Here is a 14,991-nt window from a genome sequence, read left to right as displayed (position 1 = left end):
GATATACGATAGGGATGCAAAAAGTTGTGTAGCGAAATGGAAGGCGCAAGGATAATAGTCATTGTGTTTGTCTATAAATGTGTATTTTCAATTTCGGTAGGTGCAAGAATAATAGTCATTGTGTTTGTCTATAAATGTGTATTTTCATTAAGGAGCATTGATATATAATATCATAAAACTTTTCAAAAATTTATTTTTTCCTAAGAATTTTAAATTTATCATATAATATCACGAACTTAAATGCTATATCCATTTACAAAAAATAGGCTAATTTTACCATTTTAGGCCGTCCACCAAAATTAGACCATTCTAAATATGGAAACTTTTAAACATATTCTACCCATACAAATCATTCTAAATGTGGACCCCACAATCCACTAATAATATTTCCACCACATTCTCTCTCTCTACCAATTATGCATAAAACCCGTGTCATTTACAACTCTGTCTATTTTTGTGGACGGAGATAATAGTTGTTCAATTTTTAAATCGGCGAAGGAATCCGACATCACATTTGCCATCACATCATATCAGATAATGTTAGTACTGAAAAATGGTAATGATGTGATGACAAAGTCCTTAGAAGCCATATATGATTATTCATCTCATTTTAACGCAGTCAGATTTTGTCGCTGGTGGAAAATTCCAACAACTATTTAGGTTCGTGTATTATGTCAAGGTTAATGTTAGTGAAAAAACAAATTTTAGAAAGTTCGAGATATTAGTCTCCAATATCCCTTTCATTAACGAAGTTCTTTAAAATCGAGATGAACTCTGTAAATGCAAGTACAAGCCTTACCTCAATTATGCATAATTAAAACTTAAAAGGAGTTTTGCTAACAAGGATAAGTAATCACACTTAATCCGTATATTTGGCCAAAGCTGAGACAGAAACCAACTCCCAATCTAATGATTCCAACTTATCATATCATCAACTGAAAAGCTTACTTTATTTCCAAAACCAAAGTTACTTTGTTACAATCATGATGTGCTTATGCAATTGATCCAATCACAAATGTGTGCCTTCCCAAAATGGAAGCTACTCGTGTTGATAACTTATTCAAAGTAACTAGAAAAATCAAAATTTGCAAATCACAAAACTGATATTTGGTGAATTGAAAAGACAATTAGGCTGCCATAAGAAATGAATTAATTGAATAAAAGATATCCACACATAAGTTTATGACAGCAACTGTTCTACACAATGAGAGATGTTGCAATAGGCTAATAGATAATAAAAATGGCTCCGTCTAAAACGGAGCTGAGAAAGAATGGCACGGGGATCACCGCATCTCCACGAGCGGACCTGAATGCAAAATGGTGAGTAGCCTAGTACCCCTCTCTCAGTTCTATCTCCTCAACCTATGGGATGTCGTCTCCTGCACATGGGTTTGAAACAGTTGGATAGTGGAGACAGCTGGTAACGAAGAATATATAACGTTCTCTAGTTGTGAAGGCTAACGACGATAATAACATTCATAGCAGAAGCCTGAGATAATAGAAGTATGGCGGCTACCTCTTTGGCCGGTTACGATCATGGTCATAGTCCATTACTCCACCAAGTTCAGAAAAGTTCTCTTCATGCCCTCGGGAGTCAATGGCTGCCTGCTCACAGTTCGTAACTTCTGCCACAATGTAAGTAAGACAACATCGACCAAAGATGTATACAAGATATAACACAAAAGCTTAACCTCAGTTATACATCTAAAAGATTTACTAAGACGGGCATCCTTTGAAGTATTATTAAGAAAGATGCAAGTAATCACCACTCTTAACAACTGTTTAAGTTGGCTAAAGCTGAGATTGAATCAACTCGCAACTAATGGTTACAACTTATCATATAAGCAATCCCATTAGGAAATTGGACTCACGAGTCACGAAGCATTTAAGTTATTTCAAACTACAGGACAAGAAAGACGTCACTTCACCCCAGGCCTCCAGAACAAATCATATACTGTTCAAATAGGCATTCAGGTTTCTATGAAGGCTACAAGTATTGTGTCATGAACTATGAAGGAAACAACCTCATGAAACACAGAGCAGTACATTCTTTACGAAAAAAGGTTACTCTAACAGACCTTCATGGATAGTGTCTTCTTCACTTCTTCTACCCTATCCTCTGTCTCCTTCCTATGCTTCTTGTCCATCTCACCCATAGTGTCTGCCCAATTGATCTTTTCTTTAATTGAGACAAGAAGGTTGTCTGATGTAGTCAGCCTAAGATATAGCCAAAGAAGAGTCACTTACACATTTGGAATTTAAAACTAGTACAAGAATAAATCAGCTTTGAGATTCAAATCTCACAGGGAGAAACATGTACCAGTTTGCTAGAATGTCAGTCATGCTGCCTAACTGTCCGGGTCGGATATCCCTCCCAGCTGCAAATTGCACCTACAGGTCCAAAAGATGAATGATTTAACAATCCACCAGTCAAACATTAAGCTACTAGACGCGTGAATTATGTTATTAGAGTGAGACCTTAAAGCATCTTCGCAACTGATCCAGCTTTCCTCTAACTATCCCCTGCCGTGTAAACACCAAGAACATCAGCATTGAAATTTCATCTCACCAACTTCACACTGAAGATAACAAGCTAATGCATGCTATTCGAACAGGAAGCACAAAGAAACTCACAAAGAAAAATGAAAGATGGCTAACAAAAGTGTGGAAAGGGTAGTCTCAAACAACAGAAATTTTTTTATTGCGGCAAGTTCATCTCAGAAATAAAGTACCATTAAATGTACATTTTCTGGAACAGAAAGCGTAAACACTTACCACATACATACAATCATTGATGACAAAATCCTCCAACTCACGAACATTTGAAACATCCAACTCCTGCATCAATGTATCATATGGCAATACCTAGGGGAATGGGGACATCAGAGATTCAAACAATAGCAGTTACATCACTTGAAAAACAGCCTCCAGTATATCTCAGCAAAATATGTCATTGTCAAGCAAAGAAATAACAAATTTTCTTAAACACACAAAAATTGCATCATCTAGCATGTTCCAAAGAAAAAATAGTCAAAATGGGCTGGTGACGCATATTTATACAAAAAGACAATCTTTTTATACACACGGAGTAAAATTGCATAGGAAATAGTGGTAAAAGATGAACAAGTAGTAGTTCCGGAATGTATCCAATGGACTCTTCAGAACACTGCGCCACTTTTGTAACTTCTTTAAAATAAATTATCCTCAAATTCCAAATTGACGTGAATATTTATATACCCCCTCCGTCCCATAATAGATGACATACGCAGGTAATGGCACAAGATTTTAGGAGATAGTTATTCTGTGTGTTAAGTGGAGAGAGAATATAGTCTATATATATTAATGTGAGAGAGAACTTTTTCCAAAAGAGGAAATGTGACATCTTTTATGGGACAAGCTAAAAAGGAAAGTGTGACATCTATTATGGGACGGAGGGAGTATATAATAATGACTGACATATCAAACCACTAGGACTTTCTTCTAGATCAAACCCAAAAAACGTAATGTAACTAATTCGAGGATGAGAGTAATATATTCACTTAGAAGAAGTGATAACTGACAATGAAATGAGGTAGAAGATATCTATTACTCCCTCCGCCCAAAGGAAGATGACCCCTTCCTTGGGCGCGGCACGGGATTTTATGCAAATTAATTTTGTGTGTTGAGTGGAGAGAATAAAGTAGAGATAAAGACGTTCCTATTTTTAGTAATGAGTAATCTTGGTTGGGACAAACCAAAAAGGAAAGTGAGTCATCTTCGGTGGGACGGAGGGACTACTAACTAAAGTCTGTGATACCCACTTACACTCAGACAATGCATGAGAAGCTACCTTGTCTGTCTCAGCCAGAGTAAGCACAGTCAGCTGCTTCAGCTTGAGAACTTGATCAGGAACCAATTCTGGAAGATGGCCAGCAGAATCTGCCACATGACATAAGAATGTAAAACTGATAAGCAAAAAACGCCATCTATAGATATGTAAAGGGAGAACTTTCCAGTGTAAGCACCATAATTCAAACATATGAAGCTCTAGCTAAAGCATCTGCCAACATTCAGTAGAAGGCTCTCCTTTTTCTAAGGCATTGTACACCCACTAGCAATAACCCCACTGATAATGACACTATAGGCCAGTTGAAGAGAAGTAACAGAAACATAGGAATGCCCAGATGCTGTTAGTTAAATAATAGGTGTATACATCTTGCAAGCAGTACTAAATTTCATTGTGCAGAGTTCTCTGGATTGTCTTTTTCAAATAACATTCAGCCTGACTGCATGAATTCTAGTGCACGTGTTTCCACTGTATGCACATTTATGAACTGCAGACCAGAGGCTTCTAGTCCTATAAAGAGTAGGATTTCAACTGGCGAGTACTTATTTTGAAGCAGACCAGAGGCTTCTAGTCCTATAAAGAGTAGGATTTCAACTGGCGAGTACTTATTTTGAAGCAGTTTCCAGAATCAGGTATGATTGTAGAGTATGTTAAATAATCAAACAATGAGAATCTTTTGAAGAGTACATTACTGCTCAGTGTGCAAGTGTTATCATGGTGTGAGCATCCCTAACCTATGCAAGACATCCAGATCATCAATACTAAAGCACCAGTAGCACAAAAAGATTTTATCTGACGATCAATACAAGCTCCCTGAATGAAACATAAAAGGAAATTACACACCCAGTCAATCCAGATGATATCTGCAGCCCAATTAACTTTAGCCAGAAAACAGGCGATTATCAGTGATCCAACACGGAGCACGGACAATAAAGTGCAATAACTTTCACGAAGGAAACAACATAGTGAAGAGATCATGCAATTTGGGTGACATCTATACCCTTGTCAAATTGGTTATATGAGGAGAACGAGTCTTACTCTTATATTCGCTCCAGGTACCATGTGCAAACATGCGAAGCAAATCAAGGAAGGCACTATTCTCAGTTCCTTCAAGCTGCACATATATATTCACAGATTAAGAACTTCAAAGTAAAACAAGCTTTATTTAGGTTTTAGCAACTGTCAACTCAAAACCACAGGCTGTTACTAGAAACTACTATTATAACAAAATATTCTTTTCTTATCCCTTTTCACTTATGATCGATTTTAATTTTATTGGAGTATGTGAGTTTAGAAGTATATATCTCTCTATGCATCAGCCACATTTTCACTACCTTATTGCACCATTATTCTCTTTGGACATACTCCCTCCATCCACGAATGGTATACAACATTTGACTGGCACACATTTAAAGAAATAGTTGCAGCTGTGTTTTTAGCCAGTGAAGTTACTAAAGGTCTCACTGTGTAGGCAAAATGTGTTTTTTTTTTTCTTTTTGTAATAAGCTATGTTTATAAGGTTGAGACATGTACTAAAACGAAAAGTTTACTTTTTGTGGACATCCAAAAGAAATGGCTGTATACATTTTGTTGACGGAAGGAATTTACACATCAAAGAAATATACATTTTCAAATTATATATGTGTATATAGAGGAGAGCAAACATGACACAAATGAAATCAAGATTATTAAAATACTACTCGTTAGAGACTTTTGCACGTGGTAGACAAGATGATGCCGTGATTCCATCCTTCCTCCGGCTCTATGTATTAAAGGTGATTAAGACTTTGATTTGGTAGAGACAGCTCGACTGGCCATCTAACCTTGCCTCCACAAACACTCCGTCAGACACCAATATGTCTTTTTTTCCAACCAAGACCCCTCCCCCGCCCAAAAACAGATAAAGAAAACACAAGCAATTTCAATCATAACTCTTAAAAATCACAGCTTTTACTGCAGTTTTATCAGCAAGCAAGACCCATGTCATTGTTCAAACTCTGCAAAAGTGCACATTTCTCCACCATTTTATAATAACAAATCCCCCTATTAACTTACATTATGAATATCATATAAGGGCCCAACTCTCCTTCCTATCAACTCCTAGCAACAATTTGCAAGACAAGGGACAATTCCACAAAGCACAAAAGGTGCAGTGCAACAAATTACAAGAAAATTTGACAAACTAATACAAAGTCATATTCTGCAACTACTTCCTCATAAACAAACATTAAAAATACAAAAAAAAAAAGAAAGAAAGAAAAAACTAACCTTGAACCCCACTAAACCAAAATCATAGTAAGCGAAACCTTTCAAACCTCACTAGCAAAACTAAAAATTAAATCTTGAATGGAGACTGGAAAGCACCACTAATCCTAAAAGAAGCTATACATACCTCGAGAACACTGGGAACTGAGAGAATCTCGGAGAAAGCAAAAAGGGAGGGGTGCGAGGTGGCCTCGACGACGACGTTTGCTAGTGCCGGGCCCTTCAGAGTCGAAGCCTTCTTCACAAAATAGTCTATGTGATCCGCCTGCCTTTCTTCAATGTCCATTTTCAACGAAATTGGTTGCTTCTTTACTCGAATACAGCGAGAATCTAGGGTTTGAGGGATCAAAGTTTAGGATTTGGGGATGGGTTTCTATGGATTTAAAGGCCCCCCTTCTTATTTTTTTGTAGAATGCAATGAATCTCTTTTTCTGCTTTACTGTTGCAAAATATTTTATTTATTCTATTTCCTACTTATTAAATAAAAATATTTACATATTTTAAATTTACGAATTTAAAAGCCCCAAATTTTAACTTTGAATATATATGGAGTATAAATTTGAACCAATTTAAACCTCATTTTATAATTTCTTCCTCTCAATCTTCATTCTCCTCTTTCCTCTGATATTTGATTTCATGGCGAAACCGGCGGCGGATTGGCGGAGCAATAGAAAGGCGGTTCAAGCCACCAATGACGACGCCTCCGCTAGCAAGCTGTAAGCTCCTCTCTTTCCTCTTATGTTGCCTTCTCTTTCCATTTTTTACGAGATGCAAAGTTTTATCCGTTTGCACGCGACTTTTGCGGGGGAACTGCGTATTAAACGATATGGAAGGCGATTAAATTTGTACTACTCCGTAGTTTGTTATTTCCACTCATTTTTGGTTGGATTGGTCAAGTTTGATGCGTATTAGTATTTTTTTATCATTTCCAAGGGCAAATGATGATTGCCATTACCTCAATTTTTCTCCCTCAAATACACTTAACTTGTCATGGTAAAACTGAAGCAATTTAGCTTTTGATTTGAACTAGTTTGGTTAAAGGTGGGGCCAATTGTTAACAATCAAGACGAGGGAGATGTTGACCGGTGTAATTCGGTCACTCTTCTTGTGGCCTTGTTACTATGTAGCCGGTTCAGGTTAAGAATTCGAGGGGGGAGAGGGGGTCGTGAATATGGAGGGTTAATTCCAATTAGTCATGTAGTATGTAACATTACTGGTTCTTATGGTTTGTTTTCTCCAAACTTCTCCTAGGTAGTAGGAGCATAAAGCTGAATTGTAGTGTACTATTCCTTCTCGTTTTTCCTTAAGTGCATCATTCCTCACTTGTTTGGCATAGTCTTTCACAACAATTTACTGGTGCTTATCTCCGGTACTCGTGGAACTTCTCCTAGGTAGTAGGAGTGCCCATCTGAATTAAATTGTACCATTGTCTCTTTCTCCCCTTATAAGTTGGTTAACTTATACTACACAATACACACATCCCTCCTTTAATGTTCAAATTGAAAAAGTAAGCCATCCATGGTGTCATGATATTATGAGTGCTCCTTTAGCCCCATTTCAGATTTCAGATATGGTTTTCGAAACTTCATTTCTATAAAGACCCACTGCATTGAGTATACCGGTAGGCCGTAGCTCTACCTTGCCCTACGCTGCTAATGCTATCTGATTTCTGTAACAAGGTCTTGCGTTAAAAAGGGATACATGACAGATGACTACATTCATTTGTTTGTTAGAAGGCCCATCAGGAGATCCCCTATTATAAATCGTGGTATGGTTTGGATTTCACCTAAAGCTTCCTAATTTTTCAAACTTATTACTTCAAGGTCTGTTGCATTTCAGTTTTCATGATTTTGTTTGCAAATTATGTTTTAGGGTACTTTGCTCGTTATTCAGCTCTCCGGAAGCTTCTCTATAAATTTCTTGACTGCAAGATAAATGGGGAAGAGAAAGGCAAGAAGCAAATATTGTCACTTGGGGCTGGCTTTGATACTACATATTTTCAGTTGCAGGTGCTTGAGTTTTCATGTGAGATATTATTTATTTCTTGTTACTAATTACTGGAAGGATCCTTCAACTAGTATATCACCACTTATACTTTTCTCATGAATCACATATATCAGTTAGTTATACTTTTCACATGAATCACATCTATCAGTTAGTTATACTGTTCACATGAATCACATCTATCATTTAGTCTTAGCTGTCTTTCTTGATACACCTTCTGATGCTTTAGTAGCTGCACTTCATCTGTTTGTAATTGCTAATAATTTATGGGTTTAATTATAGTTTATAGCCTGAACTTTCAGCCTTTTTCAGTTTATAGTCTTAACTTTGATTTATTTTTTGTATAGTCTGAACTTTGAGAAAGTTTTCAATTGTAGCTCGATAAAATTATCTGTCAGACTGGCACCGAAATTGTGACTGGGGTGATAACTGATAAGTAAAATGAGGTGAATTTTTAAATTTTCACCTCTATAGAGAACTATGTCGTTCGTGTCCATTTCATCAAATAAAAGAGTCATCGTCTCGTTGGTATTCTAGTATGATGATTCAGACATTACAGGGTGGGAGTTGGGTTTTTTGGTTTTTGCATTCCTAATCGCTTTTGTTCATTTTTCATGGAGAAGAACCGATCCTCATTTTGATTCAAGGTGAAGAAAATGATACCGTATTTTACATTGTTGCAGTTTTTATGTTGATGATGTGAACATGAATGACACTGTTTTTAGGTGGATAATCATCCCAGTCATATGCCGGCGTCAAGTTTTATTAACTAGGGTATAATTGAAATTTTCTCAAAGCCCAGACTATACTCAAGATCAAATCAAAGTTGAAGCTATAAAATAAAATATGCTAAAAAGTCAGCTATAAACAACTCTTTATTATATCTCAGATGCAATTAGTTGCCATGATTTTTCCATTGAACCATTTCTGTTTGCTTACAGGATGAAGGGAATGCGCCTCATTTATACGTGGAATTAGATTTCAAAGAGGTAGAGATTTCATGTTCTCCCCTCTCTTCCTCTCCCATTATGTTCTTTTTAAGTAGAACATAAGCGAACATATCTCTGGAAGAATAGGAGACGCTGCCACTATGCTTCAGAGTTGAATTGTATTACTACCCTTGATGCTTTATTTCTTGTAATAGAAATGAAATCCATCTCTTAAACTCTTGACGTTTAGTTTATCTGGCAGCTCTCTGTTCTCATATCATGGTGCTGCATTTATTAGGTGACAAGTAAGAAAGCTGCTATCATTGAAAACTCATCTGAGCTGAGAGGCAAAGTTGGTGAAGCTGCATTGATCTCTCAAGGTATTGGGATATTATGCAATACTTTGACCTTAAGAAATTTCAGATCTTTTCAAGAAACAACTGATAATCCAGCCCTGCTTTTGTCCCCTAACGAGTCAAAAAGATTTAGCGATAGTTTGTTATGGAACCTGTACAAGAAAACGAGCAAGCATTATATATGTTACTACAAATCATGAGACTCTAGTGAACAAAATGCTTTCATTTCTCCCCTTGTCATTTTTCTATGTTTGGTGTGGAGTACCTTCTGGCTTTGCTTAGAATATAGTTCTGCTTTAAAAGCTCGTTCTCCAGTATAGTGTTGGTAGATGTTGGGGCAATAGGTACTACCTCCTTAAGGATTTTTGAAACTTTATTGTAAACAAATAACATATTTTCTGGTTTTTGTTACCTTTTATTTGTTTAGGAGCCACAAAACGTTATTGTAATTTCTTAAGAATGTAAATACATATTATGGAAGCCTCCTAGAGTTGACTTGTATTTGCGAGATGAACTGTGTGAATAGTTAAAGTTTGATTATCTTATTTCATAATTATAACATCTGAGGCTTGGCTAAAAGGGCCTCTTTTGAGTGAATCTCTATTGTTCAAACTTCTAACTATTAGGGTACATGATAGCTTATTTATGATTTTGTGTCAGTTTAGGTTATGTGAGTTTACGACTAAATATGACACTTGTTTGTTTTATATCTTTCTTTAATGTGATGTGTCATTTTGGTACTGATATAGAAGATTGTGTGTGGTTATGCTTTTTTAAAAATAAAATTCAATCCTGAATTTGTTCAGAGAAAGGGGAAGTGTCTGGAGATCACTACAAACTCCTCCCTGTTGACTTGCGTGATATACAACAACTTGACGATATGATTTCTTTGGCTGATATGGACCCTAGGTATGCATATATACTTTGACAATTATTTTCATTTACTGCACACACTCCCCATGAACCACATAAAAAATTTGAAAATTCAGCTGTTTAGTTCTAATGCTATTTTCAGTTTGCCAACTTTTATAATTGCAGAATGCGTTCTAATATACTTGGATCCAGAATCAAGCCGTTCTGTTGTTAGTTGGGCGTCTAGAACTTTTTCTACTGCGGCATTTTTCTTGTATGAGCAGGTTGGGGGAGATTTTTCATTCTTTTTAAATCTTATATGTTGCTGTATTTTATTAGTTTTAATATATTAAACTTGCTCTACCTTGTCCTCTTATTTTATCATATTCTCCTGTCTTTGGTTATTTGGTCAACAATGGCATGACAAAATGTTTCACATTCCAACAGATTCATCCTAATGATGCTTTTGGGCAACAGATGATAATGAACCTGGAGGTAGTGTTTCATTATCTTGTAATATTAATCACCCTTGTATAGGTGGAGCCAATTTTTGTTCTTTGTATTTATTTGGCTTAAGTGGCTGCTCTGAACCGTCAGTTTTGGCCAATATTCTGCTTCAAATTAGTATGAGATTTTGCAGCCAGTAATTAGTTGTAATTTGACATCAAATAGTTTTCATTTCAAGCATCAGGTTCCTACAAGTCTCACAGTTTAGTCAATAGTTTTTTACTATCCTTCAATTGAACTATTGAAGATGTCGAATCAAAGTATTGCCTATAGTTTTTTCATTATTATTATTTTTTTATTTTTTGCATTTTCGGGAGATCCATAATGCTTATGAGTTGAGACCAAAAATGTTCATATTTCAGTAATGATTTATAAGATTCTGTGGTCAGACTGGTCTCCTTGCACATTGTTTCTTAGATATACTATTGCATGGGGTACTCCTTTTGTGCACCTATGTTCATGGTAGCATATTGTTATCCATTTTAATTGTAAATTGTGCTAATACTTTTTCTTTCCTTTTTGTGAAGTCTCTATCCCCGACTTATCTCTGTTTCATTGAATTTAACAATGTCATGTTCATGGGGACTCATTTATTTTAGATGAAAGTAAATTGAGACGTCCTGCCTCAAGATATTGTGAACAACGTGGCATTTAATTGAGATATTTTTTCATCTCAGAGTCGAGGATGCGGATTATTAAGCCTTCATGATACACCGACATTGCAGGCGAAGGAAAAACTTTTTCTTGATCAAGGATGGCAGGTATGATCTCTTTATGGCACAACCTGTCTGGGTCCCAAGTTATATATAATATGATGTCAAGAAATTGCCTCTCCTGCTATGCAGATGAAGGCACAAACTCTGAAGTATTTACATAAAAGTTACGAAAACCAATTTGAATCATATTTGGACCTCATCCTATCTGATTTAACAGTCTTACGTTGTTAAACGGAAAGTTAAAGAAATCATAGCTTAATTTGTTATCTCAGTGATCTGGAGTATCTTAGTTATGAAAAGCACAAATTATTGTAGCTTTGACTGGCTTGGATGCAATTTTTGGAATGTCTTAGGTTGAAAATCTATCTGAACGAGATGAAAATGAGTATTGCCTTGCTACAGTATCATTTTATCTGCCTTATTTAGATTTTAGATAGATGGGATTTAATTTAAGCCTCAACATGTCAGAAAGGCGTGTGCTTTCAGAATTTTAATATAAAGCTGAGAACATATTATTTCTGCCCCACCAAGAAAAACTAGTGTTTCTTGGTCACGATCCCAATCTATTTTGTTCTACTTACTCCCTCTTTGTAATCATTGGAATAATTGTTGGAGACTGAAATAATGGATACCACAGTTGTAGCAACAACACAAGCTGCCAAGAAACTGGATATGGAATATCAGAAAAAGTAACTGTAACTTGGTTTTGTGAATCTCTATTATTTAGTTAGCCATAGAGGGAAGGTGGGTGCAAATCTTCTAAGAAATACATTTGTTTTTCTGCTGCTCTATGATGAAAGAATGAACCACTGCCAAGTTATATTTTTTCAGGGTGGACTTGTAGATATTTGACTTCTTCTTAATCATGGAGATATTGCCTGGGACATATCTTGTAGTATATAAATTGGTTGTGGTTTTATTACTGAAAAGTATTTTACAGAAGTGTTACTCATGATTGCTTGCTTATGGCAGCATTAGTATATAATTTTGCCTCTGGTTAAATTAAGTCATATAATGCATAAACTCTATTGGATAGACATGGCTCTTGTATGTGTATCTCCATGAACTTGCTTAGACTTCGAATGTCATTTCTTTATAATTATGAGGATTTATTTAGCGAACATATCACAGCTTACTCTTATTTTTTCTGTTTTTTTTTTTGTTAAGATGAAGAAATCATTTTTATCCCCCAATTTTTATGAAATACATGATCCTTTCTGTTTTCTTCTTGTACAATTTAGATACTTTCCGTTTTCTTCTTTGTACAATTTAGATTTTTTCTGTTTTCTTATATCTTATCCATCTATTGGTTGGGGTCTCATAGAGAGCTGTTGCTTGGGATATGCTGAAAGTTTACAGCACATTTATTGATGCCCAGGAAAGAAGCAGGTATATGTTGCCTAATCTATTGATAGAACTGTGATTGCTAGAAAACTGCTGAGTCCTATTACGAATATCTTAATGCTATATTAACTGTTTCTTACTTCTTTGAGGCAATTATACCTTTGTTTGTTGCTATAATGTAATTTTATTAAGTCTAGGTCTATTAGGCTTTTCAACTTTTTACAGCTTACAAGCTCTTTTTTTTATTAATTCAATAATCACCTTGCCTGGATCATGCGTGTATCGCAGTGAAGTTATGTCCTAAAGCAAATTTGACATCCGTTCATACCTCAGACCTAGACCTGCCACCCTCATCATCACGATGAATTTCTCATTTGGGTTACATGCACAAATTAGCTTCCCTAAATTGGAGCTCTTTTTTTACTTCCGAAAATGGGGGAATCACGTCACTTCAGTTAATGAGACGCAAATTGAAAATGCTTTGCAAGTGAGACGTGAACTGTATCACGCCACATATGAGACGTGAATTACTCTGACGCGATTCAGTTTCGCGTCTCACTTATGATGCATCTTTAATTCGCATCTCATTATTTGAAGTGACTCGTTTCCAAACCCGTTTCTCCCATTTTCGGCATTAAAAAAAGCTTCCATTCAGGGAATCTAATTAGAGTTCTTTTGGGAGGAGAATGGGTGTGTCCTGAGTGTGGCAAGAGCCAAGTTAATAAAAACATAAAAAGAAACATGTTCTTTTGGGTTGTAGTAGGAGATAAGGAGGCATCTTTCTTTAGGTTTCTTGAGTTAAATGAATCTGGGCATCCACCTTTTTCGAGGCCTGGTTACAAATATTCACGCCTCACCACCTTTAGCACCCTTCTCCACTCCCACCTGGAACTAGGAGTAGGACTGTCAATTGGCTGAAAAGTTTCAGTTAAACCTTCCCCCCTTTCATTATGAATGTATCGATTATCAGAAAGTGCCTTCTATAAATCTTAAAAGATCAAGTACTTTTGCAGATCCATGATTTACTTTCAAGCAACTGTTTACCCTTTTTAACTTTCTTGTATGCATCAATGGTCTCTTTTAATAATTCTTATCTCCTGGAATAGGATTGAACGGTTGGAATTGTTCGATGAGTTTGAAGAGTGGTACATGATGCAGGCAAGCATCTTTTCACTTTTTTACTTATGTCAAATAACCATATGTCAGAAATGATTTCTTTTGAATACAGTGGTGCAATGTTTTGCCTCTTCCTTATTTTAGATATTTTTTTATATAATTACAATAGTAGTCTGAACTAGATTTCTGTGTGTTTTTGACATGCCCAAAGATCACGTTCCACAAATGTCTTTAATACCGAACATATTTATACCTGTTCATAATACCTCATTGCTTATTGCAGGAGCATTATTGTGTGACTTGTGCAATCAATGATGCAATGGTATGTTTGTATGCCTCTTCACCGAGATATGATTCCTCGACCCCTTAAGTTGTGTATGATGCTCAGTGGGTGCATCGTTTTGGTTCTTGCAGGGTATATTCAAAGAATTTGGTTTCCCCGACGAGGAGCATGCAACAGGTTCCCCCACTGCATCCACAACCGCGCCCTCTATGTGAAAATACACTACTTTTTTTAATCTTCATCTCTGATAATCGAGATGAGAGGTCGTCAGAACTAGTTTCTTTCTTCCTAGTAGAGTTTTCTACAATGTGTATGGATCCCTCTAATTTGTTTCTAATCTGCAATATCCCTCCCCAATATAGCTCAAGATTGTGTCAATCCACAAGCCAGAATCGTCTGTGGAAAAAGAGTTTCTTGCATAGTTGATTGCTCCCCTATATTGTATTTCTTCAATTACATTATTTTTAATCCTATACATGTGTTCTATGTCACTTTGGGTTTTCTTTTTTTCTTCTTTTACTATTGAGAAAACAATTATTTTCTTTTTACATTTTATTTTGGGAGGAAGCATAAGGATGACTTGTCTGATTAGGAGTCCATTAGGAATTTTTTATGTTCCTATTTCATATAGGCATCATGCAACAAATAAAAGACGTGTGACAAATAATTTGAAGGGTAAAAATTTCCTAAAATACATTGGAGAAATGTAACACAAGTTTCTCAGTTTAGCTAAAAACAAGAGAGCAAACAAACATTTCATTCTTCTAGTATAGTTTCAACATCAACACTTCAA

General features: G+C 36.0%; 2 protein-coding genes across 4 annotated transcripts; one reads left to right on the top strand and one right to left on the bottom strand.

Moving 5' to 3' along the window:
* Positions 1–1,127: 1,127 nt before the first annotated feature.
* LOC125222880 (COP9 signalosome complex subunit 7-like) lies at positions 1,128–6,518 on the bottom strand. Of its 3 annotated transcripts, none has more exons than XM_048125751.2 (9): positions 6,219–6,518; positions 4,865–4,940; positions 3,830–3,918; positions 2,776–2,865; positions 2,479–2,523; positions 2,321–2,391; positions 2,079–2,217; positions 1,517–1,625; positions 1,128–1,379 (listed from the first exon to the last, which is right to left on the bottom strand). In XM_048125751.2, exons 1-8 carry the CDS (start codon positions 6,375–6,377, stop codon positions 1,551–1,553), a joined length of 744 nt encoding a protein of 247 aa, XP_047981708.1. In that variant the 5' UTR covers positions 6,378–6,518; the 3' UTR covers positions 1,128–1,379; positions 1,517–1,550. The 3 variants fall into 3 exon arrangements, with proteins under 3 accessions (XP_047981708.1, XP_047981715.1, XP_047981696.1); XM_048125758.2 differs by having other exon boundaries at positions 1,517–1,622; XM_048125739.2 differs by having other exon boundaries at positions 1,517–1,605.
* A 73-nt stretch (positions 6,519–6,591) lies between these two features.
* Positions 6,592–14,689, top strand: SBI1 (Leucine carboxyl methyltransferase). The gene is made up of 13 exons (XM_048125727.2): positions 6,592–6,807; positions 7,771–7,859; positions 7,964–8,100; positions 9,037–9,084; positions 9,323–9,404; positions 10,187–10,289; positions 10,396–10,516; positions 10,680–10,727; positions 11,417–11,500; positions 12,780–12,844; positions 13,906–13,957; positions 14,199–14,237; positions 14,330–14,689. The coding sequence occupies exons 1-13, from the start codon at positions 6,728–6,730 to the stop codon at positions 14,411–14,413; spliced, it is 1,032 nt and encodes a 343-aa protein (XP_047981684.1). The 5' UTR covers positions 6,592–6,727; the 3' UTR covers positions 14,414–14,689.
* Positions 14,690–14,991: the final 302 nt, after the last annotated feature.

The sequence above is a fragment of the Salvia hispanica genome, chromosome 2 (assembly GCF_029641045.1).
Source record: "Salvia hispanica isolate PSC_SH4W2 chromosome 2, Shi_PSC_v1, whole genome shotgun sequence".
NCBI classification, from domain to species: Eukaryota; Viridiplantae; Streptophyta; class Magnoliopsida; order Lamiales; family Lamiaceae; genus Salvia; species Salvia hispanica.
The sequence above is the reverse complement of the archived record's forward strand: the minus strand, read 5'-3'. Positions and strand labels throughout refer to the sequence as shown.